The 27,631-nt window shown below is 30.4% G+C and overlaps 1 protein-coding gene across 1 annotated transcript; it reads left to right on the top strand.

Annotated features, from left to right (window-relative positions):
• The first annotated feature begins 487 nt into the window (after nucleotides 1-487).
• On the top strand, nucleotides 488-27,168 carry LOC130451681 (uncharacterized). Its single transcript, XM_056790857.1, has 6 exons — nucleotides 488-597; nucleotides 1,659-3,039; nucleotides 13,217-13,320; nucleotides 15,652-15,756; nucleotides 24,777-25,178; nucleotides 25,698-27,168. The coding sequence occupies exons 1-6, from the start codon at nucleotides 528-530 to the stop codon at nucleotides 26,696-26,698; spliced, it is 3,063 nt and encodes a 1,020-aa protein (XP_056646835.1). The 5' UTR covers nucleotides 488-527; the 3' UTR covers nucleotides 26,699-27,168.
• The last annotated feature ends 463 nt before the right edge of the window (nucleotides 27,169-27,631 follow it).

Genomic DNA, 27,631 nt, shown 5'->3' with positions numbered 1-27,631 from the left:
TGTTATGTTTTTTTCAAAACATATATTGTTTAATTGTTGGCAATTTTATTAGAGGAATATTATGGAACATTTGGCTAGTGAAGTTCCTTTTCAAAAATTTTTGCTAAAAAGAGAGTTAATTTCCAAAAAGTCAAGAGAAAATATTTTGATATTCAAAAAGGTTCTATAAATATATACATATTACAACAAAAAAATAGTTGCTTCTCTTTGGATAATGGTCAAAATCTGGTTTGGACAGTTATTTCCAAATTTGTAAGTAGAGTTCCCATCTCTACCTATATGAATAATAATGCTTGCAATGAAAAAAATGCAATGAAATTTTTTTGCTATAGATTATTATGTAATCTCATACTTAATTACAATAGGATATGAAACTATTGTCTTTGTTATTTGATTACTTTGCACAATTAATGATGTATTGTTTGAACATATGCTGACCGATAATATTCATTCGTTCATTTGTCTTTAGTCATAGGAATGTATTCATAAATGGTAGATGGTGGGTTCAATAATTACATTTTCCAACTATGGCAGACTCTAAAAATTCAAAGTATGAATTCAGAGATAATATGTTCTTACTTGTGTCAGTTTTATCAGGTAAGTGTTTGAAATATGTATTATTTGTTTTTGTTGAAGAAAACACCCAAGTAGGGTATTTTTCTGTATTACAATCTGATCATGAAAAGCAATAAGCAGTTTTTTCTAACCTAACTTAACTAACATATTAAATCCTAAGGCCATACTCATTAGCATAGCTTAGTGTCTAATAATTTTAGCAACACTACCGTTATTTAAACTAACTCAAACGGCTTGATCCTATCTCCTATTCTCATTAAATTAGCATTGTGGACAATTTGGATAACCTCAACGTTTCCATGTTGCAGTATCTGTTATTGATGGTTATTAGCGAATTTGGATATAGTCTAATTAACAGTTTCTACAATGAGGTCCCTATGGAGATCACTGTTACAGCAATACCAAGGTGCATTAACGATGTTCCTCAATATTTTATTTTGGAAACGTTGTATCACTTGAATGTTACTTTTACTGGCACAGCCCCCTCAGTTGTATACCATACATCCAGACGGGTTTCAATATCTGTTTGTAGAGTAGCAGTTTATTTTGAGTTACTTCCAAGAAGCCAGTACATATTTTTATATTCTGTACTTAGCTCTTCAAGTTTCTTTTTAACGTGTATTCTCTAGCGAAGAAATATGTATTAATGAAAACGAAGTGAAATAGGCTCAGTGAATGGACAAAAGCACAATTTCTTGCTTTGTAATGTCATGTAATATATGTATATACTGTTGTGTAGATTGTGTTTAGCAATAATTTTTCCCAATGAAAAACTTTTTTTATTATGACACTATTTTATAGGGGAAGTTGAGGCCACCACTTACTACTTTCTCGCTTATATAATCACCCACAGTGCACCCACAGCCATACATAATTATCATGTAAATGCAATTCCTATTGTACTGTGGGATGTGAAATTTCTGCGATCTAAGTGAACTGATGACTTAAATAATACATCATTTAATTTGTTTACATTGATTTTTTCATGAAAACCAATTAATTTGAAACAGATACTTGCGCAAAGTTTATGTTGATTACATTCTATACTACCTGTATATATAATTTTTCACTTCTTGTTTTAGGAATAATTGGTGCAATATCAGATGGGATGCATGTGGGTTACACAAGTCCTCTTTTCTATTCATTGAGTAGAGAAGTATCTCAAAAAGATTTAGCTCTTGACAAAAATCTAACAAAACTTTATCAGAACCGATCATATCCAAGAAGTATCGGAGAGGAAATGTTGGTTAAAAGTTTTTATCACTTGGGCGCCTTATTAGGAGTTCCAGTTGTTATTTTATGCGAGAAAATTAGTTCTAAAAGAGTTTCCACTATAAAATCTACTATTTCTCTGATATCGTGGTTAATAATAGTGTCCACTACTTCTTGGACTTGTTTATACATAGCAAGAACGGTAGCAGGAATAAGCATATCATTGACTTTAATAGTTGTGCCGAAATATTTATCTGAAATTACATCAACAAAGATGAGTAAATCATTGAATAGTCTTGTGTATGATCCAATACTTATAGGAGTATTAGTAGCTTACTTGGTGGGTTCAACAATAGAAAGATCTGCTATGCCATTGTTAGGTGTTACAATAACTATTATAGAATTAATACTGTCTTTTTTTATGTCCGAATCGCCATATTTTCTCATATCCAAGGATCGAAATTTGGAGGCTAAAGCAGTATTACAAAAATTGAGAAAAAGCAAGTTCAAAATAGGAGAAATCAGTATTATGGGAACAAATTTATTTAGAAATAAAAGAGAACGAAAAGATATGGGACTATTTCATCCAATGGATAATAGAAAAGCTACTATAGCGGTAATTGTGATAATTTCTGCACAGCAATTTACTGGAATAACCGCATTTTTGATGAGTTTTCATGAGATATTGTACCACTGTAATATTACACAGACTTGCAGTGTGGTGATCTCTAGTATTTTTATTTTACTTATTGCAATAACAAAGTACTCACATAAACTTAAGTTTGTAAAATATACTCCTTCAGAAATAGGTGCTACTATAATATCTACAATAGCGCTATTAGTTTTAGCTACTTATTTAGCTTTGAAAAACCACGGATTCAGTCTTCAAGAAATGACATGGATTCCTGTGATATCATTTATTGCTTTTGGAGCTGCGTTCACATTTGATAAAGGGTATTTACCCATTGACATAGTTGATACGTACTATCCCAATGCATTTAAAAGCAGTGGATTAATATTCGCCACATTTATTCAGATTTTTGGAGCTTGGATCTCAGTAGAATTATTTCAAAGACTAGACTTTAGCTTAGTTATATATATTTTCGCATTTAATAATGTGGTCAGCTCATTAATTATTAAATTTTGCATATCTCCTATAAGTAAAAGAGAGATGAGACACTTCGGAGGTAACGATGAAACGATTGCAAATCAGAACGAGGATCGCAGTCTTGACGACGGAAGCATAGAATTGTAAGTATTTTATTCAGTTGAAAGCGTTCAATTGTAAAATATTTTTGTTTATTTATTCCTCTGAGTGAGTTTGTTATATTTTGTTAGCAGAAAAAGAGTTTTTTAACAAGTATAGCTCACTTTAATTTGAAGTAGCTCTGCAAGTCAGTAATTTTATGAATTATAGAGCAAAGAAAGAGAGAGATTGATATCAAATATGCTTTTAACCAATATTTTTACCATAAAATCAGTTAATTTAATGATTAAAAAATATTGTATTATCCATTTAACAAATATTAGAAGAGGTAGTAGTATTATTGACAGTTCATTGCTCTATTCAAGAGAATATGAATGTATCGAGCAGTAAATTGTTTAGACTTATACATATAACTTAATGTTTCGCTACAGGGCCGGATCAAGATTTATAAGGCCCGGGGCTAAAATAATGACGGGGCCCCCTTAAGGAATTCGGAAACCCGAAAAAATTCACAAAATAATATCAATACGTTAGATTTGTTGCATCAACACATCAAAAAATACAGAATGATTTCCAAATGATGGGGCTCTCTTGGACCTGGGGCCCGGGGCTATTGCCCCCCAAGCCCCTAGCGTAATCCGGCCCTGTTTCGCTATATGGTGCTACTAACAGCTAGAAAAAAAAAATAATAAGCAATGAAATTCTCATGACTACATTATTATTGGAAAATGATATTTTTAATTATTTCTGAATCAGTTTTTGTGTATTGGAAGCTTGCTTTTTGTTACAATAATAGAGGTATCCAAATATATATCCATTTTATGTGTAGAGCAAAATATTTCGTGCATTTCATCAAAATATGAATTTTCTAGAAATAATGTATCTCGATCTACTGATATGAGAAACTGCTTGAACTTATTTGTTATTTGGGGCTCAGTATTTTTATATATTGTTCTATTATCTATCAATACAATTCTAATAGAATTGACATTGGCAAAAGTTGGTTCTTTTCTTCTTATGGTAGCCATTTTTTCAAATTTTTTTTATTCTTTTTCACGATGTTTTTTCTTTAGTAAATTTCACTGTTATGTGATTTTTCTACCAATTCAAATATTCAATTTCAATTAACACCTTTTGAATTGTATTCCCTTTTTAAATAGTATTCGCAATTAAGAAAACTACTTTTTAATTTCGAAATCTGAAAACCTCGTTGTATCCTGTATGTTCTATTTTGGCGTATCTTATTGTTCTCTTCGTGTAAAATCAATTTCAAATTTGAAAACTCTGATAACACCTCCTTTTCGTTGGAAATGTTAAAATTAATTCTGAGTATCGATTTCAATGCTCGATTCTTTTGTAGAATTCTTAATATAAAAACACGTGCTGGTTATCAATGAATGCAGATGCATTATATGAAAATTGAACATGAAGATAAGTGGAACACTATAGTCTAAGATCCGGCTCAATATTAGTACGCTTATCATATGGTCAATCGTAATAATCTTTTTACATATATGATGATTGAATACATGTCTATATCTTTCCAAGAATTTATGTAAAGAATTTGTGCAGTTATATTTGTTTCTCACCTCGCCTTAAGTTCTTCGAAGTTGGGGGTGTAGACAGTTATTATTGCAGTGGCTGTTTTCAAACCGTATGCCCAAAAACATAATTTTGAAGCTTCCAAAAGTGTAAAACACATTTTACTTAAAAACTAAATTTACTAAACACTAAACCCTATATATTGAATTATAATAGGATACGCTGCTTTAGAGCCAATTGGTTTCATACCTCCTCATCATTTAGTGGAACGTCGAAATATTCAAACATTAAGGCTAAACCATTAAGTCCATCTTCGCCAGAAGAGTTTCTCAAATAAGTATTTAATAACTTGAGTGACATGTACAGGTCTTTACAGGTAGAGTGGCCATTATCAAAAGTAAATTGTAGGAGCTAAGCTCTTTTCACATGCAGCGAGAGTTTTAATTGCATTTTGTGGCTTTGGTTTCTATCCTTTAAAACATTGTGTCCAAAGTGAGATTTCTCCCCTTGTGTTTGTATCAAAGTTCTGTAAGTCCTGAGATGGTTTTAACATTTCTTTTTGCGTCATAAACCTATCATTTATGACTTGTACATTTTTGTCAAAAATGGAATAAAAATTGATCTTTAGTATTCCATTGGTGATAAAGCAGGTACATTATTTCCCTTTATTCGATAATTTACAATTCTTGGAAGATATACAGTATAACCAATTCGTCACAAAATTCTGATATCGTTCCAAAAATATTAGCAATTTATCTTAAATGCTTCAATTATTTTGCTGGTTTTCTACAGAGTCAATAGCTGAACGCAAGTCTAAGGTCTCTTTTTGGAGGTCTCTATTTAGCGGTTAAATGAGTGCAAATTACCACAAGAACACATGATAAAAGTCAAATTTACAAAAAGCAGTAGCCGTTTTCTTGTTGGTCCAATTTGTAATATTATCCAGCGCTTTTATTCCGGCGGAAATCAAAGTAATAAATGCATCAACTAATTTGTGACTTTGAACCCACATTGTCGCAATTTTCTCATATTCAGCTTCTGTTCCATCTGTTCAATTTGATATTCTAGAGCCCATTAGGATAGTTTTAGAAGTTGTAAGTAGATTCAACGGTTCCCATACCATTTCGAATAATCTGGAAGCGAACATCCTTGAGATATCGCAAGAATAAAACTATAAGAGCACATACATATGGATATTTGAGATCTTCTTTACGAATAATGGTTTGTATGCTTTTTATATAGCCTTTCATTGAACTGGCTCCATCGTATATTATAACTATATTTTTACCATTTAATCCTATATCTCGTATAAATGAACAAATAGTATGAACTAATTCAACTTCATTGGTTTCAGTTATAGGAATAAATTTGTAAAAATTCTTATTATTTTCCACAAATCTAGCACAAAATGATAATTGAATTGTACCACTGTTATCGGTGGTCTCTCACATAGAATACTGAAAAATTTGACCTTGTCAACTCTTCACACTAGCTATTCTATAATGATAGTATTAAATGAAGAAATTATTTTATTTTGAATTTTGCTACTAATGTATGTCGCAAAATTTACCAAAATAATGAATTCCTTAAAACGGCAGATTACAATAAGAAGAAAAACACTGTTCAACATGTAAACATAAGAATTTGGCGATTCTCCCAAAGCTTATGGGTTTGCTTTTATGCCCACTAAATGGCGCTAATTGAGTTGAATTTTAATCCTTTTAAGTGTCACTTTTTAGATTTTTCTTTTTTTAATATTTTTAACCTCCAAAACCCCCCTTCATGCACTGCTGTTATTTTGGTATATTTATCATATTCATTCATCATTTATTTCATCATATTACATCGAAGCCACATTTTTCTGTATACGATGTTAAAGCGCTGCCAATGGAAGAGAGCTTGTAAAGTATTTTAGACGAGTTTTTGAAAATGAAATCTAGGGAAGTTATTTAGAAAGTCAGAAGAATTAAATTTTATTGAAAGCAGCAGATATTTGACAAACTTTTACTTCTGCTAAGTAATTCGTTCACATTTATCAATTTGAAAATCTGTATTGTACAAATTTGTTAAAAAATTAACTTTATGTGTTACACTCCCGAGTGTTCCAAACTTTCTATGGTATATTGTCTATATGGATACATTCTTCAATAAAGGTAAATGAGGGCAGTTTAATACATTTGTTAAGCATCCAAAAATTGATGAAGTTTTTGCGTCTTTAATTAATCCAAACGACAGAATTGAATGTACGGGCCTTAGGGATGGAATTGTAAAGGGCCTGTGTGTAAACTTTCGATGATTAGAAAATGTACGCTAGAAAAAAAAACCATGGAAAATTAATGGAAAAGAAACATTTTTCCTTACCATATGTTCAAGGACTTTCCCAACAACTAAGGATATGATACATTATCCAAATATTTCACTAAACTAAAATATAAAACACCCTAAAACAAAAGAAACACATAAATTAAATTATAAAGTATCAAAAATTCTTGAAATGGAATCAAATACACGAAAATGAGAATTTTTAGACATGGTTTACATTCATAAGAATGCGAAAGCTATCAATGATGAGACCTAAATAATCTTAGTAAGATTTACAGCTCTATTTTGCAAATTTTAATATCCCTAAGAATAATTTGACTGATAGCTACTATATATTTTTAAGATGTAGAAACCAAGCAAGAATTAATTTTTTTTAGATTTCAATTTTGATTTTATTTTGATTTTGATATTCATAATGCAGGTTATCTATATATTGATTAATATAAATACACCAATTTAGCTTTAATTTGGTTGAATATTTTCCTCATATAATAAAGGAGGAGGACAAATTCCACAAAATGCAGTGGCAAATGCAACGCAGATATCAACAATATTAGAGAGTCTTTTTATTTTTGCCAGATATTAAAAAAGTTTCCAACTCAGTACCTGTTCCAATTTTAATGCCCTTAAATGTCAAGAATTATTAATAACTATCTATTTGCATTGGGATAACCCTTGGCAACATAGACACTTTTCTTTTTTTTTAACAACGCTATTAAACATTTCCGTACACGCAATCTTGCAAAATAGCTGGTTTTGGCGAAGAATCCTATCCTTTGTTTCAAAACTGGCAGACTAATTTTTCAAAATAGTATAGGCGTGAGATGGGGAAGCAACTTTTGTGCTAAAAATAAACTCTTTCAATTATATAAACAAAAACATTTTATTCCAAAATTATCGCCAAATAGGCAACATCACCCCAATTTCTCATTTTATTTGAATACATTCTTGCAGATGTGAAACTTTTACCGGGAGAATTAAAATGTATAAATGTATGTGAAAATGAGATTTTGATTCACCAAATGATGAACCCGATCCGCACAGTTCACCTATGTAAATAGATAGTTTGTGCCGATCCCGTACTATTACTGAGATTGATGCAATTGTCACTATTGTATCTCGATGTATAATCCATTATAAAAATAGTAGAGATAAAATTAACACGTGTTCAATGTGAACGAAACCTCTATTCTTTTTTAAATGTCGTAGATATTAGATTATTAATGGTTTCTCAAATATTGGCTCAATTGATCTAAGTTTAGAAGCACTTGATTGTTTGCAACAGAAAGTATTACATGGCAGTTTATTTCATTGACAAGTTTATTAACATCATGTTTATTGATGCAACAGTTTTATGAGTGGCCGGCCATTAAAATTACAGATTATATATACATCTAAAAGCGTGCGAAAAAGAACAATGCTTTTTAAATGGTTTTAAAGTTTCATTATAATACCCAAAAAAGTGCAAAAAAGTATAATTATTTTTAAATGGGATAATTATTATAACACTTTTTTATTTGTATATTTATTAATTTACCCTAGATAATTTTGTGGTGTGTGTTCTGTCAAAGGTTCTGTAATTGTAATAATTTTGTCATTAAGTAGTATGAAACGTTTTGCAAAATATTTTTATTGATAAAATATTGATTATTAAGCTAAATAAACATGGAAGAAATTGCAGAAATTGCGTGTAATTAACTCAAAATCTGCTTCTGGGTAAATCAAGATAAAAATATACTTGAAGTCATATGCCCATTTTTTGGATTTGTGTAACACTAAAAAAATACACGGAAAATGTTCTTATTGCATATTTCTCGGTAAAGTCAAGCCAATGTCAATGTCAAATCATCAACGTTATTCTCCCATTATTCAATGTTGAAAACTATCATAAATTTAAATTATAATTCGGTTTTCAACGAAAGTATTTTTTAATGTGGTCGAAGATAAAATAAGTATCATAAATAACTATTTTTCGTACCAATGACAAACAATATTAGAGAATAAATAATAGACATCCTTGAAAAAGTTGAAAAATTATAAAAACGATTACGTGAAAAAGACGAAAATCGTTCATCGTTTATATCAGAACTACGGTCTTAGACAAATTCATGTAGCAATATACGAAATAAATGATTTGATTTTAATTTCTTTGGATGTAGATCTTCTGTTACCTTACTTCCTTAAATATCTCTGCTTACGAGATTTTTTATCTTTACTGATTATTGCTCATGTTACTAGATTTCTTGTAATTATCAGTTGAATATTTAATCCAAATAATTATGATGGGAAACAATTATTTTCGTTGAAATAAATTCTATTAATGATTAAGCTACGAAACAAATAATTTTGGCAACGTTTTGCGATAAAAATACATTCAGTTGATCCCAAGTATAGTTTGAAAAATTTTATTAGTCTTAAAATTGTTATTTATGACTTCTAGGGTATACCGAAATATCTATTAATCAGTTAGTGGATTGTGAAATTACAGTTTAGATTCAAATTTTATGAATCTTCTATGTTGTTATACAGACACTACGGTATGTATATATCACATATTTATGCAAATCATATTGAAGTTAAATCACGGCTTTGTCTAGTTTAATCAACATATCTAGTGATAGCTTTGATTTCTATTATATTGTTTGGAGGGTACTGGTTTCATCCATTTATTCGTAATTTCTTAAAATATAGTACTTAGATGTTTTTCTTTATATTCTATATTTCAAGATGACAATCAGTTTCAAAATCTTTCAAAGTCAAGCGTTTTCTCGAATCTCGTCACGAACTGCGTGGTTGTGTGTTTCGAAATACTTGATGAACTGGACATCTAATGTGTTTAGAGTTTATTAATTCACGTTACCTTAATTTATTGAGTTCATGAATACAATTTTGGCATGAGTTCCGAATTGTTATAATTATCACGTTTCCTTATGGATGAATGGACAATAGACAATAGAGATGAGATCCACAGCTTGTATAAATTTTGTTATTTTTTAGATTAATTATAACTAATTATAGCTAACAATACTTAGTTTGAAAATTCTGAAATTAACTTCCAGCTTAGTTGGAGTAAGGCAATGGAATAATTATAAAATTTGAACTGAACTGTACATTTGCAGTATAGACAAAACAAATAAATGTAACAATGAATGAAACTTGATTACATCGCTACGATGTATACAAAAAAATTTCAGAGTAAGAAGTGGAAACATCATGCTAACGATATTTTTGGATGCTGAGGGCGTAATTTTGGTAAATTACGTGCAAAACGAAGCTACAATTACAGGCGCTTTTAAGTTAATTTACTTCCTAAATTACGCCATGAGATAAATGAAAAACGCAGGGGAAATTACGCAAAGGTGTTGTTTAGCATCAGCGAAACGTATCCAGTGACAGACCGTCATTACAACAGCTGCAATAGCTCGGATAGGATTCGAATTAGAATTGCTTCGCCATGTTCTCCAGATTTGACTATCAGCAATTACCGGCAATCGAACAATATTTCTTTAGAAATTCAATGAACATACTAGAACGATCTAACTGTGTGTGCTGGCCTTTTATATATATTATCACCTGTGCAGATTAGGAATGATGGAAAATCCACGGTCATTTTAAAATTTTTCCAATTATAAAGCAAATGATATTTTATTTAAAAAGAGAATGCTGGTTAGTGAAAGAAAAACGAAATTCGTACTTTTGAATTTAACTGATAGCACGGCTTTGTTATTATTATTAAAGGGTGTTACGGGACTTGATGCGAAACATTCTAGAGGGAATAGGTGACAAAAAAAACTTTCTCATACGACCCCTCGTTTCTGAGTTTTTTAAAGTTGCGAAAACAGAACTTCTAATTGAGTATATTTTCTAAATTATACATTCGTACATCATGAATTTTCAATGGATGATTACGTATGTCTATATAGAGTGTTTGACGGAATAAATAATTCTACAGCAATATCCGAAGGCCATGGTTAACAATCCGTAACTTTTATTTGAACAACCTGTACAATCTAAGATAGCAAAAATGAATTTTTCAATCGATTTTTTAACAAAAAGGTACTCTTTATTTAACTTGAAAAAATTATGGTTTACGAGATATGTAGATTTTTAGATCGTTGTACTTGCCAAGGAAACAGTGCGTCTTAAAGAGACATTCTGAAGAAAATTATCATAAATTGCAATTATTTGCAATTTATGATAAAAAATCAAGCATTTCTAGGATTACTATCGAAGAACATATTACTGGCATAAGGAAAAACTTAAAAGAGATTAATAATTAAAATATAAAAAATAACATTTTTCCTAGTAGGTGGATTGGTCGGGGAGGTCCATTTGCATGGCCACCACGTTCCCCTGAATTAAATATAATGGATTCATTTTTTTGGAGACATCTTAGAAGCTTGGTATATGCAATACTGGTAAACACAAGGAACGAAATGATCGATAGAATAAACTTCCATTGTGACGCTATCAGGCAGAATCTCGGAATATTCTTTAGTTAAAAGAAATATCCTCCGTAGACTCTGGAAGTGTGTTGAAGTGCAAGGTTGAAGGCTAATCAACTAATTTATATACATTTCAATTTTTTCTTTATGCAAGTAACACGACAGTATGCAGCTCAGTTAGAAATGTTTGAACGTGTTTTAATATTTCCTGTGTTTTTAACGAATAATTACAATTCATAATAATTTTTTTCAGAATGTCTCTTTATGGCCAACGGTTTCCTTGGCATGTACAACGATATAAAAACCTACATATTTCGTAAACAATAAATTTTATCGAGTTCAACAAAGAGTAATTTTTTGTTAAGAAATCGATTGAAAAATTCATTTTTGCTATATTTAGAATGTACAGATTGTCCCTGTAATAGTTACGGTTTGTTAACCATTGGGCAAGAGCCGCCCCTGGCCTTCAGATGGTGGTGTAGATGCATAATGTTCGAATGTATAATCTAGAAAATATACGTTCTGATTTCGCAACTTTAAAGGCTTATAACTTTTCCTTGTCACAGCATTATTTTACGTCATCTACTGACTTCCGGATTATTTGTATCCCGGAGCACCCAGTATAATAAGCATTAATGAAATCAGGTATAATTGATATGAAATATTTTAAATGAAATATATTGAGAGATAAAATGGACCTATTTATACTTTTAAGAAAGTCAATAGCTATAAATAAACATTTCCCACAGACATACAAACAATTGAATGTTTGATTGTTGTTAATAATCACAAATTGAGAACAAGGTGGGGTTAAAAATGTTTTATAATTTCGATACTTATATTGTGTGCCAAAATTGGAGTTTGAAGTGCTGTGTAACTTAGTATCTCTGGAGTGGTTAATAAAATGTTATACTAGCTATAATTTTTGGTAAGTTGAGAATGAATGTCGATATTACGGAGTTCCAGTATTGTTCTACTGCACTTCTAACAATAATTGAAAGAAAAAAAACTTTTTTGGAAATTGAACGTCAATTGAATTATTTTCTTGTATTCGAGCAGAATATTCTCTAAAGAGCTTTTCTTCTGTTAAATGTTTTTTACGTCAAATTTTTCGTTTTTTGTTTTTATTTATTTACACTGTGCTTCATTATTGACTATTAATACAAAGTATTTGTATTATTCAAATAATGTATTATTAATATTTCTGGTTAAGATCTAATTATTGAAGTTATGGTTATGGAATTTTGAATATTTTTTTTGAGCGGAATATGCGTAAAAAAGTTTACAAGGCTAAAATTATGCCAACACATTAAAAACATACTTTTATTAAAAACGAGGTTTTCCTTCAAATTAGGATAATTTATTCACTCAAATTGTAATTGGAATTGTAAAATAATTTAAAAAATATATTAACAATCCATGTTAAGAGGATCACCGAAATTCTTTTTTTCGCTAGATTGATACAATGAACGAGATAAAAAGCGGAAATATATTTTGTATTTGGAATTTCATTTTCTGCGAAGAAATTACGGAAATGTTATATAGGTCTTATGGCAAGTTGACTGTTCACTAAAGGCAGTTGAGATGCTGTTAAAAATGTGTCTCGCTTGTGATTCAATTTCTGACTATAAGTACAATAATCCTCATTGAATAGCCATCTTATTACCCTAGTACTTTCAACAGACTTTTCCTAAAACTCGAATTACTGACGTAGGTATTTTCAGTTGATATGAAACTGCATTTAAACGTTCTTATTAGATGAATTGTTTAATGGCGTGAGCCTATCATTTTGGAATATATCGACAATGAAGAATAGTACATTTCTTTGAATTATACGTATTTTGTATTTCAATTTTAGGTGTAGTTTTTGACAGTATAATACACCGTTAGAATTACATTTTTATTTGTACAGGTTTGGGCAACCTCAAGCCAACATCGCCGAGAAGATGACTGTAGCTGTAACTTCTGAAAATATATTTAAAGGAACTTTTCCCCAATTGGTTGCTGTTTTAGCAGGTAAGTGAACAGATTGTGCAGTCATTTGACTGTAATCACTGAATTAAAAAATAATTTTTTGAAATATAAACATTGACTTAGAGACCTTCCGCACTACAAATACAGTCTTTAGGAACTTAATTTTTGTTTTCTAGTATAGTTCATCGTTGATTGTTTGATTTGGTCGATTGAAATGAAACTATACGATAATTATAAAAGTTACACATATTTTTGTAGACGAAAACGTAGATTGTATTTCCTTTATATGATAAGCAAGGATTTTAAGGGTTGTTTGTATTTAACGACAATCAAATAATTCTTCTCGGACCTAAATACGAGGGTGAATCAAATATAAACGAGACTTTTGGACCTGCGCGCGCAATAGTGATGGAAGAACGTTCCGCTGTTATTGGCTGGTTGGTTTGTCAGGAGTGGGGGAAGCACGTGACTCATCATTATAGACTCGCTCAGTGTCCATCGTTACGATGTCCGAGCAGGAGGTACCTCCCTCTATTGCGCAACGTATTGTTATAAAGTTTTTAGCTGCAGAAAGTGTAAAACCGGTCGAAATCTTGAGAAGATTGAGAAGACTGCACAGTTCGGGGAAAAGACGCTGTCGCGAGCTAGAATGTTTGCTTGGCATAAACAGTTCGTGGAGGGCCGTGAACGTGTTGAAAATGAGAGCCATGACCGCAGACCCCGCACCAGCATTACAGCGGGCAACATCGACAGTGTTCGTCAACTTGTTGAAGGTGATAGGCGTCTAACAACTTCGGATATTGCAATTGCGATATGCAAGACTTGCATATCGCCGCAAAAGACGACACCTTCCAATGAGAAAAGTGATTCTCCTCCATGACAATGCTCGCCCTGACGGTACAAAAATTGGAGCAACTGGGTTGGGAGACACTGGAACACCCTCCATACAGTCCAGACCTGTCTCCCTGCGACTTCCATGTCTTTGGTCCTCTCAAGGAAGCTTTGGGAGGGCAAAAATTCCACAGCGATAATGAGGTTGAAGCATATGTGCGCAATTGGCTACAAACACGACCTGACTCTTTTTACCTGGAAGGAATTAAAAAATTACCTATAGGCTGGGAAAAATGTGTTTCTAAATCAGGAGATTACTTATGTAGAAAAATAAACTATGATTGTTTGTGCGTTTAAAATCAAAATAAATATTTTAAAAAATAAGTCTTGTTTATATTTGATTCACCCTCGTACACTAGTTTAAATGATTTTTTGGTGATCAAATTGATTGGAATTTGAACCAAGCTTAAAGTGAAATTAGCCATTCAATGAGTGTCAATGGGAAAAAATAACATGAAATATTTAATTTAAAACTAAGGAAAAAAATAATAAAAGAAAATACTGTTTCAGTATCTGATTTTCTATTTTACCAATATTATTTTTCACAATTTCGCAAGTACACAAATGTTATCTGTTGGTTACATATTGTTTTTATAAATATTTTATTCAATAACTTAATTGTATGCTTAGCAAGCAATGTGTTGAATTTGTTTTCGTAACTTATAATTAATGTTAAAATATTTTCCTAAGATTATGAGTGTGAATAGTACATAGTATATTCTGTTATTTACTATTTGGATCGAATAAATGAACTGCGAATCGGGACAATTCATATAGATTTGAATATCATTCAATTTGAAACAAATGTACTCGTAATTGAAAATTTATGCTAATATAAATTTTCGATCAAATCTGGGTCCAAATTATAAACGATACATAATTTTATTTTTTGGATTATTGTACAACTCTTAAGATGCGTTGGAATAATTACAAAACCGTTTGACAAGGAGCAAGATAACGTGCAATACCATTTCTGTTGCTAACAAGATCTAATTCTAGCAGATCAACTAATCAATTGAAGCACATTTGTAAGAATTTCTTGTTATCGTTGTCTTGTTGGTTGGTGATTTTTGTTCTCTTCATTTATTAACTTAACATTGACTTTTGGAGTTTTGGCAGCCACACAGAAGAGATAAGTATTAGTTAATGACAGTTATGATGCATAATGTTAAACAGCTTGCAAGATTTGTCGTATGCAATATTTTGCCATTGGAAGAGATTGCATTTGATTTCTTGCACGCTATCTTCGTGTCAAGCGGCCTTAGGTGACGGAATGTAATTACCACTATGCTAAAAAATAGAATTGATATTACACATGCTTAAAATTACAGATGAAGTGTACAGTTGATATAACAAAACATTTTTCCCTATATATAATCAACTTTGATAATAATTGAATATTAAATAAGTTGAAAAATCTATGATCATTATAAAAACTAGTATTTGAATGAAAACTTATCCAATATTGTTTTGTTTGTACAGGTACTTTAACTGCAGTAAGTGATGGAATGCAATATGGTTGGACATCTCCAGTATTGCCACTATTAATGGAACCAAATTCTCCAGTTACAGTCACCAAACACCAAGGTGAATGGCTAGAAACATTATTAATGCTGGGATCTTTTTCGGGGCTCTCCATCACAATGTACTTGGTCGATAAAATTGGAAGAAAACGATCAATCCTTCTAGCAACATTTGTGACGATAATGATATGGGTCGTAACAGCGATAGCGCCTAGAGTAGAATATATTTTTGTAGCTAGAGCTTTCGCAGGATCAGCAGGAAATATGGCATTCGTAGCAACACCAATGTACATTGCAGAAATAGCTGAACAGAAAATAAGAGGTTTTCTAAGTAGTCTCATTTATCTAATGATGCTTGTTGGTATACTCATTATATATGCAGTAGCACCTTACATTCCGTTTTATGCTCATTGTGTACTAGGAGCTATTTTGGCCTTTATACAGCTTGTTATATTTCCTTTCATGCCAGAAAGTCCTTATTACTTACTTTATAAAGATAAACATGAAGATGCTATGCGATCCTTAAGAAGATTAAGATCGGCAGAAGTAAATATAGATAAAGAGTTGGAAGATATCAAAGCAGCTGTCACACGTCAAAGAACTGAAAGAGGAAAAATTCAAGATCTGTTTTTAGTACTAAGTAATCGGAGAGGAATGTTGATAATGGCTATTTTAAATGCCGCACAACATTTTAGCAGTATAAGTGTTCTGCTTATGAACGTACATGTTGTTTTAGAAGCTGCTGGTTCTATTTATGTTGAATCTCGTATAGCAGCAATTATGTTTTCTGTGATAATGTTATTAGCTGCGACAATTGCTTCTTTTTCTATCGATAAGTTTGGAAGAAAAACTTTATTAATATTTTCTAGTATTACCTCGTCGTTATGTTTATTAGCTCTTGCTATATATTTCAGTTTAAAAAATTCGGGTTTTGATACGGCATCTGTTAGTTGGATTCCCATAGTGTCTGTTATGCTGTATGCATTATGCTTTAAGCTAGGTTTGGGTATGGTTCCTATAGTACTCACGGCTGAATTGTTTCCAACTAAAATGAAAGCATACGGTATGACTATCGCCGATGGTTTTTATGTTATTTCTTCCCTATTATCTCTACAAGTTTACCAGAGGCTCAAAGACTCATTTGGAATGCAGTATCCTTTTTACGTGTTTTCTTTTTCTTGTGTAGTGGCTGCCGTTTTCACTTATTTTTTTATACCTGAAACTAAAGGAAAAACTTTAGAGGAAATTCAGTTGATATTAAAAGGTGAGTTTCAAAATGATGATATTCCATGTACTGACGAGAAAGCTGAAGAAGCCTCACTATTTTCTTGACTAAATTGATATTGTATCTAATAAAATGAATAATTTTTAAATAGGAACAATATAAGATATAACAAATAAAATGTAGTCTTTATTAATCGAACTAATATTTTCATACAGTGGTAGAAAAGAAAAAAAAAAAAAAAGAAAAAGTTAGTGACAAAAGAAGCGAATAAAAAAAATATACTATAAAAATATTTTTTGTAGGTATCACTTTTTATATATACACGGTGTTCCACGAGGCTTTTCCCAGTATATATCTCAAATACTATTGGAGTCACGATATTGAAATTTGGCATTTATAAACCATTGGTAGTATTACGTATTTTAAGTAAGCAGCTACTTTGTTACAAAATCACATTTCTAATCAAGTTTTATCTTTTTTACATTAGAATTAAACAACTTACATAAAGATAAACGAATCTTCATATAAATTCGATTTTTTTGAGAGTAAAATGGGTTTTCGACGAACAAAACTCACATTCCACAATTCGTTTTAATTTCAAGATTTATTAATTATAGCTACATCTTAAAGATTATCTTATACATCTTAATACATTTTATAGACTTTTTTCCTCCCAATAATTTCAAATAATAAAATATATAGACTTAATTAATGACTTTAAACTTAGTTAAAATGATTCTAGAATCTTATTATAGGATATGTTGAATACGTTGAAGGTCAGTATGCAAACAATACTTACCTAGTTACAAGAAGTAGATTTTATTAACATTTGCAATGTTACTACCGGGTAGTGTCACGAATAAATTCCAGGGGACCTTCCCTCAAATCTTGGCAGCGGTTTCAGGTTTGTATTTCAGATTAAAATATTATTTGAGTTAGTGGTGTCTGACTTTCATTAGTGACTTTTCAAGAAGTGAATTAAAATGCATCTGCATTGGGAAGTTTGAGGTGAGTCTTTTCAAAAAGGAAAAAGAGTATTGGTAAACAAAGATTTAAACAAAGAATAGTCTTGATTTCTCTCACTTTTCCTCCTGAAATGAGGCACATTTTTATTGATAAAAATTCATAAAATGAAATATATTCCTGATAGAGAATGAGAATGCGAAAAAAATTTAGAAATTGTAGAATTATGAACAAAACATAAAAAGAGGAATTAAGAAAACTCTCTGCAATGAATAATTTAATTTTTTTTCTGTTTTCCTATGTTGTTTAATTAATATTTTTCTGGAGAAGAATCAAACAATGTAAGTTGCTGCAAGTTTTGTACTAAATGTTTAATAACAAGTAATAAAATATACCTTCATCCTTGATGGGCTTAGAAAAAATTAAATTAAATAAAGCATTTTTCAAAATTTATTTTACATTATAAAGGGCATTTTATAGTTCTTCAAAAACACAACTGTTAATAATGATGCATTTGATAATCCAAAAAATCTTTGAGAGGCAATGTTTTTTAATAAAACAGACTAAATAAGAAAAGCACGGCTCAACATTTTGGATTTCTGTAATTCATTATTTTTATAATTGTTATATAATTTTTAGGATTAATTGAAAAAGTTCATTATTAATTATCTCGCACAACATTTATTTTACAGCTTTAGAAAAAACTGGGTAGTTATACACTTTCACGGTCACCTGGTTTTTTGGCTCTAGAAAATCGAAAAATGGATGGATTTTAATGATCTTGGTCTCAAAATGTTCCAAAAATTAGTAGAAATAGCTGGAATGAAAATTTCTCATAGGTTTACTGTTTTAAATCGTAAAAAAAACGGTTTTGCAAAATAATCCTTTACAAAAAATTATGGTAATTATACACTTTCACGGTAACCTGGTTTTTTGGCTCTAGAAAATCGAAAAATGGATGGATTTTAATGATCTTGGTCTCAAAATGTTCCATTTTACGGCGGATTTATAAAAAAAAGTTTTTCTACTATTTAAGGTTTAAAACTATTAAAAACCGCAAATTCAGCCACTACCCTCGCGTTTTTCATAAATTCGTCGTAAAATGGAACATTTTGAGACCAAAATTATAAAATTTATCTATTTTTCGATTTTTAATGGTCCAAAAACTATTAACATTGAAGAATATAGTACGAAACTATTCACGAAAATTGATTGTTTTTCATCGATTTCATTTTAAGCTATAAAAACCGAAAAAATCATTCTTTTTGGATTTTTTTAAAATTGTTTATTAATTTATGTAGAATATAAAAAAAAATATAAGAACTTTACCTGATAATGAGATAATTTTTTGTAAAGGATTATTTTGCAAAACCGTTTTTTTTTACGATTTAAAACAGTAAAACTATGAGAAATTTTCATTCCAGCTATTTCTACTAATTTTTTTTATAAATCCGCCGTAAAATGGAACATTTTGAGACCAAGATCATTAAAATCCATCCATTTTTCGATTTTCTAGAGCCAAAAAACCAGGTGACCGTGAAAGTGTATAATTACCAAAAACTGTACACAAAAAACTATCTCTAATGTGAACAGTTTACTATTTTTGTCATTTAATTTTAAATCACCTTGCACTTTTATTCCATATAATTTTAATTACAAACTGTTTCATATACTACTGGAAGTTTATACAGTAGAGCGTTGTAAGTAATTTTACGTCTCGTATTTCTTAAATGACCTCAACAGTACAGATATGCAATCTATTTCAATAATGTAGGCGTATTAACGGAACTGGTTTATACTGTGATTTCATTTATTAGAAAATGTTAATTTTTTCTGTAATGACAATAACAATATGAGATATGAATATATTATAATATCTAATTAGGAATTAATGGATAATTTAAATATAAAACTAACACACGTGTCCATTTAAAATTCCTCGCATAAAATCAGTTTCACTGTATAACTTGAAAAGTATCTGTATTTGAAATACTGAATAAGTACAAATTGAAAACAGGTCATACGAAATTATTCAAACAAGAGTGATAACTGTGAGTACACTTTGGCAAATACAGAAATGAATGTGAAATAAGCACGCTTGTCAATGCGCGTTACTAAATGATGGTAGCAGGGATTAGTACGGTCCCTCAAGCAGGTATACTTGACTACTATTGTGAGTTCTGTTGTGTCTGTTAGATAGTGAAGAGCATTCCGTGGGTACCTATTTTCATTGTTTTTACTGGATACCAAGGGAGAATATATATTTTATACTGGGGTACAGAATTTACTACTTTGACTATTTACCGTACTCATTCACCAAGCGCATATTACCCTCTTTATCATCCGAATACTTCCTCATTTTAACTTGCCTCTCGTACGTTTCTCGACATTCACTGCTATATTTGCCAAACTTTAATTATCTGAGGTACGTTTTACTCTTTCGAAAGATCGCAAATATTCTAGGATCTTTTGTCAATCATGTTGCATGTCTATTTCATTCTTCTATTTATGTCACTTTTTGTTTATAACATTCTGTGATCACTACGGGTGTCAAATGAATGAAGAAATGTAGACTTTTATCACCTACAGCTGTGGCATTCCAAACCCCCTCTGGCAAGGTGGACTTGCATCCTAAAGCATAGCCTAAAGTCGTCTTTTTCCAAAAGTCGCTTCACTCTTTAACGGCTTATATACTCAAGTATTAAATATATGATTAATACAAGCAATAGAATTTTAAAGGAAGTCCATTTATCAAATGATTTTATAGAGGAAACGAAATAATAAAAGGCGATCTTCTCTCTATGAAGATACACAAAATTTTATAAGAAATAATATTAAAACATGGTAACATTCAAACAATAGGTTCCATCTTTTGCCATAAAGCAAACTTACTAACAACGTCGAAGAGAGAAATGGAGGGGCTTTTAGTGAATTTGTTGATGAAGCATAAAAATTTGGATTACAAATAAACGAAGACAAAACAAAATACATGCAGATGCGCTCTGAATTCACAGATAAAACCAAAAGTACGAAATGGATAAAGACTGGAAAATAATATAACTTTGAAAAAGTTATTCAATTAGATTATCTAGAAGTCATCATAATATCTGCAAACCTAGAAGAAAATGAGATAGAACAGAGAATTCTGAAAGGTAACAGAGCAGTAGGATCGCTATTGAAAAATATTAAGAGCAAAAAACTTTCAAGAGTAGTCAAAATAACAGCATAGGAAATAATTATAAACAAAGCAGTTCGATATACATTAGAAACATGGACGATGGCTTAAAAAGGTGATAATAAAATGGAAATATGGACAAGAGATAAATCTCCAGGAAAATATATGGCGTCATTATTGGATGGCTTTAAAATACAAACAAATTATTTAAATAAAGCAAAAAAGTTAACTGGTTTGCTGTTGGAATGTCAAAAAGTAGGGTATTTAGTATTGCCCAGTTGTTATTCTTACTATTCACAGTTATTTTTAATTCTTTCATAATCACATAACGCAACGATATAAAATAATTATAGTAGTACATAGTTAATTCCACCAAAACTGGAGCGAAGTCCAGGTTCATGAATATTATTTTTTAATTAAAGTAATCAATGTTTATCAAAATTTTCAAGCGTACCTCTACTTAATACATTTATCAGAAATATTCACATTGATATTGAAACAACATAATGTGATAGGAATGCCACCTTAAACTTTACCACCCTAAACGAACCTTTTGATATTAAGAAGTGATGTACACTCTTGTAATGTCAGTGCTGCTTAAATATGGTGAAATAATGGATATATTTATATCATAAAACTGTTTTTTAAAGCATTTATTTATGAGAATTAAGGTAATATGTAAATAATTATTATCGAAAAATAGTAAGGATTTGCAGCAAAACTTAAGAGTAACTTAAAAGCTAGTGTTTTATTGGGAACGATGAAAAAAGTGAGACATAGGTATAACTGCCAAATAAATGTTTCTAAAAGAATTAATAATAATGTCAAAGATCGATTTAAAGAAACATTTTACATATCTGAATGAGGTTTCTAAAAATGTATTAATGGAACTTAGTTATTTTGGGATTATTTATCACTTGACAAGTGATAATTTATTAGAATATTGAAACAAAATAAAAATACGAAAATTTCGTTAATGTAGCATTCAAATTTTAAGTTTGTTGTGTCGAGTAGTGTCAAGTTTTTTATCACGATAATGCAGATGACCAAAGGGCTTATGATAACCACAATTGGGTTAACCCGATCATAATTTGAATTTTCGAAAAGTAAAAGCAGATAAATGAAAAACGTATTTGAAAGAGAGAGCGGAAAAATAGAATTTGAATAACAGACCTAAAAAAACCAGTGACTTCTATACGGATTGAGTAAGGGATGTTTGAATGATGAATATGTAACAAACATAACAAAAATATAAGAAGCAACAAAAGTATATTTACTGAAGAGTTGACATCAAATAAATAACATTATGAAGAATCTGAGCTGCCTAGAAGAGTATACAATATAAAAAGAATACGTAAAGTAATAAACACAAATATGGAAACATAATAGAACTCGATATTAGAAGATCAGAAGTTGACATGATTATGGTGCACATAATAAGGATAAACGAAAAAGATAGACAGTAAGAATTTAGGCAACAAAGGAGTCTGATATAAGAAAAGAAGAGATAAAAACGGCAATAAGCTAGCCAAATAGTCAAAGACAACAAAATAAGTTTTTGCCCAATGGTATAAGCTTTAAATCGTTAAAATGTTATAGTTCAAATATGAACATAGTGATAGTGTTATAATTGAATGTGATTGATGTGATTACTGTATTCATAAGAACAAATTATCTACTCGTGTGAGTTTCATGTACATATAAGGTGTGAAAGACTAACTCATTTCATATTATTAATATTTTTGAGTAGTTGCTGAAAGAAGGGAATGACAGAAAAGTCCAAAAGGGAAGCTCTAATATTTTAATTCCATTGTTCTTAATTTGAATATATTATCAGTTGTCGGTTAGACCTTTGAATTAAAATATTAGATTTGTTCCAAACCAATTTGCGAAACAATTTTTGAGCTGGCTGACACAACTCCAAATATGTCAAGTTGAATTGGTTCAAAGACTCTTGTTCAGCTGTTGATAAGACATAAAAGAAGGTTTTAGGTAAATCTAGTCATGAAAATATGATCTGACTTCAAACATATTAACACTAATTTATATATAATAAATAGAACTATTTTCCTATTGACTAATCTACTTAAATATATCTCATTTCGCATTCTGGGATTATTTAATGACAACTCTAAATCATCTCCACTAGAAATATTTATTCACGTATCCAGGATCGATTGATTTATTGAAAACGAAAATATAAAACGATAACAATAATTGCGAATATTTCGTTAGGAACAAATCAGATAGAACACCTTCAGAACAATTCGATGAACCTACAATGTTCAGTTGGATTATTATATTTTATTACTGCGCATAATCATGACTCATTCTGAACGGTTTTCGATGAATTAAATCTATTATGTAAATCAATTGAAATACACATATGATATTATGTGAAGCAAAGTAGTTATTATTGAATAATCACAAGCTTTCATGAACTTATTAATAGTAATAATACCGTTTAATTCACAATATCATATTGTCTAATTTCTGTAGTTTAATATCCAACTTGAAAATATCCGTTAAAACATTTGAGTGATCATTATTTAATTAATTAGGTAATTGTGCATTTATTCTATGAAATAGCTGAAAAGTATTTAAAATTCATAAGAAATCGGTAATTACGAAGAGGTAGTTATTCGGAAAATAAATTATGAACTAATCAAAATTTTAAATTCCTAAAATTCCTTGAATTCGTGTGATATGCAACTTATGCCAATATCTCGTTCATAAATGCTATACGAGACCGTTCAAAAGGTACTACTGAAAAGCTTGTAAGCATTTATTATATAATTTTATACTTCAATAAACAAAAATAATAAGCGCCTAATTAAAATGAATGTAGAAATGTAAGCATAAGGAAACAGAAGACGTTGCCGGCCAGCATGCCTAATCAGCAGATGAGATATTATGAATTAACAGAAAACATGTTGTTTCACAACTTTTCTATAGTAAGATATTTATTGTAACCTTTTTTGTAGTAAAATCTATTTAAGTACTAATCAAATTCCAAAAAGTTTGTAATAAGTGTATTTTTGGAAATAAATTATTTTTTAAAAAGTGACAAGTGTTGCAAACGAAATTTCTATATTTTATCTTTCTTAAATTGGTATTTTTTCCTACTATAATAAGAAAACATGGATTATATTAAAAAAAAAGAAACTTAGAGTAAGTAGTCGTAGGGTGACATAATCGGAATTGCACGCGTCCGATTAATTGAATAGCCAGCGGCGGGCCTGGTTTGCTCATAGGGAAGTTGAGGTTAAAAATTGAGGTTTTCAAGTTTTCTGGCAACTTTTTAAGCAATGTAACATGTTATTCGCTAGAATCATAGAATTTGATTCAATTGCTTTCAAAACTATACCTATAACTGTGACTGAAAACAGGTATAAAACTCTAAACACTTTAAAAACTATATTCCTGGCTAAGCCGAGACAATTTGACCAACAACTGTAATATTGACGGAGCCTAGAAAGTCTAAACTTTCTTAAGATTTATACAATTATTTGATTTATTCTAAGACTATATATGAACCTGTTTACCTACACCTCGATGTTAATATTATTTTCATAAAACTTGAATAGTTCTCACTGGGGAAACCATAAAATTACCCTTTGTTTTCTGATTCTGATAAAATTTGTTTATTTGGAAATTAACCTAATTACTATGCATAAAATATTAAAGCATTATCGCTAATAAGTAAAACTTCAACTTCCAGGAACAATATCTGCCATCTCTGATGGAATGCAATACGGCTGGACATCTCCAACGGTTCCTCTTCTCCTTTCGGAAGATAGTCCTTTGGAAGTAACGGATTATCAAGCAGAATGGTTGGAGTCGATTCTTATGATTGGAGCTAGTTGTGGTCTACCTGGAACTATGTATTTAGTTGATAAAATAGGAAGAAAAAAATCCCTAATGACCTCGGCAATAGTAACTGCAATAGCTTGGATTGTCATGGCTACATTATCTAAAATATGGTTAATTTATTTAGCAAGGTTTTGTGCTGGTATGGCTGGCGATATGGCGTTTGTTGCAGCTCCTATGTATATTGCTGAGATTGCTGATCAAAAAATTAGAGGATTTTTGGCAAGCTTTGTATACGTTATGATGTTGACAGGTATTATTTTTAACAATATTATTAACTCGTTTTCCGTAGATACATTGCAGGTTTTCTCTTGTTCTTTCATTAGAAACTTATAAGAATGTTTCTTTAGTGCTAGAGAATGAATATTCATTTCACGTAGTTCGCTTGTAACTTCTTAATGATTGGAAAGTTTACGATATGTAATGGAACAGATATGAGAAAATTGCTCATGAGGGGTATTTTTTTCGAAATTTAGAATTTATAGAAGTTATTCCGAATCACAAGTATGTGTTGCCGAGATAAATTGTGTCCTTAACACTGCAGAATCAGTTTTACCAGTTTATAATAATTCCAAGTTTAGTCTCAGTAGTTTATATATTCGATTAGTTTTGGATACTGGAATTGGTAATAATGTTTCTAATATTTTTGAGAATATGAATAATATTAAAGAATAAATTATTGGACGTCATGTTAAAAGTTTGGTACGATCAGTATGTACACGTTAGTGTTAGTGTGATATCAAATATCATTAAATTATAATTTTTGTTTTAGGAATTCTCTTAGTTTACTGCGTAGGACCTTTTGTACCAATGTGGACTCCGTGTTTCTTAGGCTTTTTGATCAATTTAATAGGTTTGTCGATATTTTTTTTCCAACCAGAGTCTCCCTACTATCTTTTGTATAGAAGCAAACCCGAAGAAGCCAGAGCGGCTTTAAAGAGACTCCGGAAGAGGGATGATATCGAAGAAGAGTTTAAAGATATATCGTTAGCGATAGAAAGGCAAAAAGGAGAGAGAGGGAGATTTAAGGATTTATTCATAGTTCCAAGTAACAGGAAAGCTTTAACAATAATGGTTGTTTTAAATAGTTCTCAACACATGAGTAGTATTAGTGTTATGTTGATGAATCTTCAATCGATTCTTGAAGAAGCTGGATCTTACTACATACCTGCATATACTGGAGCTATAATATTTTCAGCTACAATGTTCATAGCAGCTATGACAGCTTCATTGGCCATAGACAATTTTGGTCGAAAAGTATTACTATGTGTATCAGGCATTATGGCTGGATGCAGTCTTCTAGTTCTGGCTATATATTTTACTTTGAAAAAATCCAGTGTTGACGTCTCTTCAGCTAGTTTATTGCCACTAATAATGGTAATACTTTATGCGGCATCTTTTAAGTTTGGAATCGGCTTGGTTCCAGTTGTTTTAACCGCTGAACTATTTCCAGCCACTGTTAAAGCTTTTGGTATGACGCTTTCTGATCTGAGTTACGTTGGATTCTCCGTTATTACTTTACAGATTTATCACTTTCTTCGACATAAATTTGGTATTCATGTACCTTTCTATATTTTTGCATGTTCTTGCTTTTGCACTGTTATTTTTACACTATGTTATATACCGGAAACGAAAGGAAAGACATTGGAAGAAATTCAAATGATTTTAAAAGGGAAGTCACAGCAGTCTTATACCAACAATCATACAAATACTGAAAATATTACAGAAGAAAGTATAAACTGTGGATATAAAAATACAGCATTTATACCATAATGACACAAAAAAATTTTGCTTGATTATTGTTCTTCAATTTGTTCTCATTCTTTAAATGTATTTATTTTATTTTGTAATGCTTTTGTCAACTTTTATCATTAGAAAAACAACCATGTTTTGTATAAGATCGAGAGAGCTGAGCTAGATTGAAGAACGTTTTTTTAAATACGTCAGTAAATGAGATATGTAGAATAAATCTCAGATAACCTGCTTAAAATTTTCTCGTAAAATTATTTTGTCAAATGAAATCGTGAAATATATTTTTCAATTCATATAATTGTATTGTATTTTATTCGTATTAGGTTTCATAATATTTTATATATCTTTATAAAAGCTGCAATCATTTGGAAGAAAGAAACACTCAATGTGTTCTTTTTAGCGAAAAATTTAATGATTCCTCTGTAATGTGATTCTGAGATTGATAGTTTATTGTTTAATAGATGGATAGTTGTCGGTTAGATTCACATAAATTCAATAAGATATTACGAAGTGTGGTATTTTTGATGTGATGGAATGATAAGTTTATAAAAAACTCAATATTATCAAAAGGGGGATATTCAGAGGATATTCTGATTCTGAATTTGATGGAAGTAGAACTGCAAATTTCATATTGAAAATAGGACGGTCGAAAGCGAGATATTTAGACAAAATATTAAAAAAAATATTATTGAAACTGGGAAATAATATATAGTCATATGTCTTTATAATAGCTTATCGTTTCATTAAACTTAACAAGTATAAAAAAAATGTAAATTACAGTGAAGTAACCATCATTTAGCCTCTTAAATTGTGTTGATTGGCTCTATTTTATTGCAGTCTACAAAACAGGATAAATTACTTATTGGAGCTTAAATAAAATACGGCTATTAATTTATTTAATAATGTGGGAGTGCAACAACACAACAAATTGAAAAAATAGAAAAGTTCTCTCTC

This window comes from Diorhabda sublineata, chromosome X (genome assembly GCF_026230105.1).
Source record: "Diorhabda sublineata isolate icDioSubl1.1 chromosome X, icDioSubl1.1, whole genome shotgun sequence".
Lineage (NCBI taxonomy): Eukaryota > Metazoa > Arthropoda > Insecta > Coleoptera > Chrysomelidae > Diorhabda > Diorhabda sublineata.
The sequence above is the reverse complement of the archived record's forward strand: the minus strand, read 5'-3'. Positions and strand labels throughout refer to the sequence as shown.

What these genes read in the sequence shown, in the direction of transcription:
- LOC130451681 (XM_056790857.1), top strand. Translation starts at nt 528, where the DNA reads ATGGCAGACTCTAAAAATTCAAAGTATGAATTCAGAGATAATATGTTC. An exon ending in ACTTGTGTCAGTTTTATCAG is followed by an intron (nt 598 to 1,658) that starts GTAAGTGTTTGA and finishes TTCTTGTTTTAG; the next exon opens with GAATAATTGGTGCAATATCA. An exon ending in GACGACGGAAGCATAGAATT is followed by an intron (nt 3,040 to 13,216) that starts GTAAGTATTTTA and finishes TTATTTGTACAG; the next exon opens with GTTTGGGCAACCTCAAGCCA.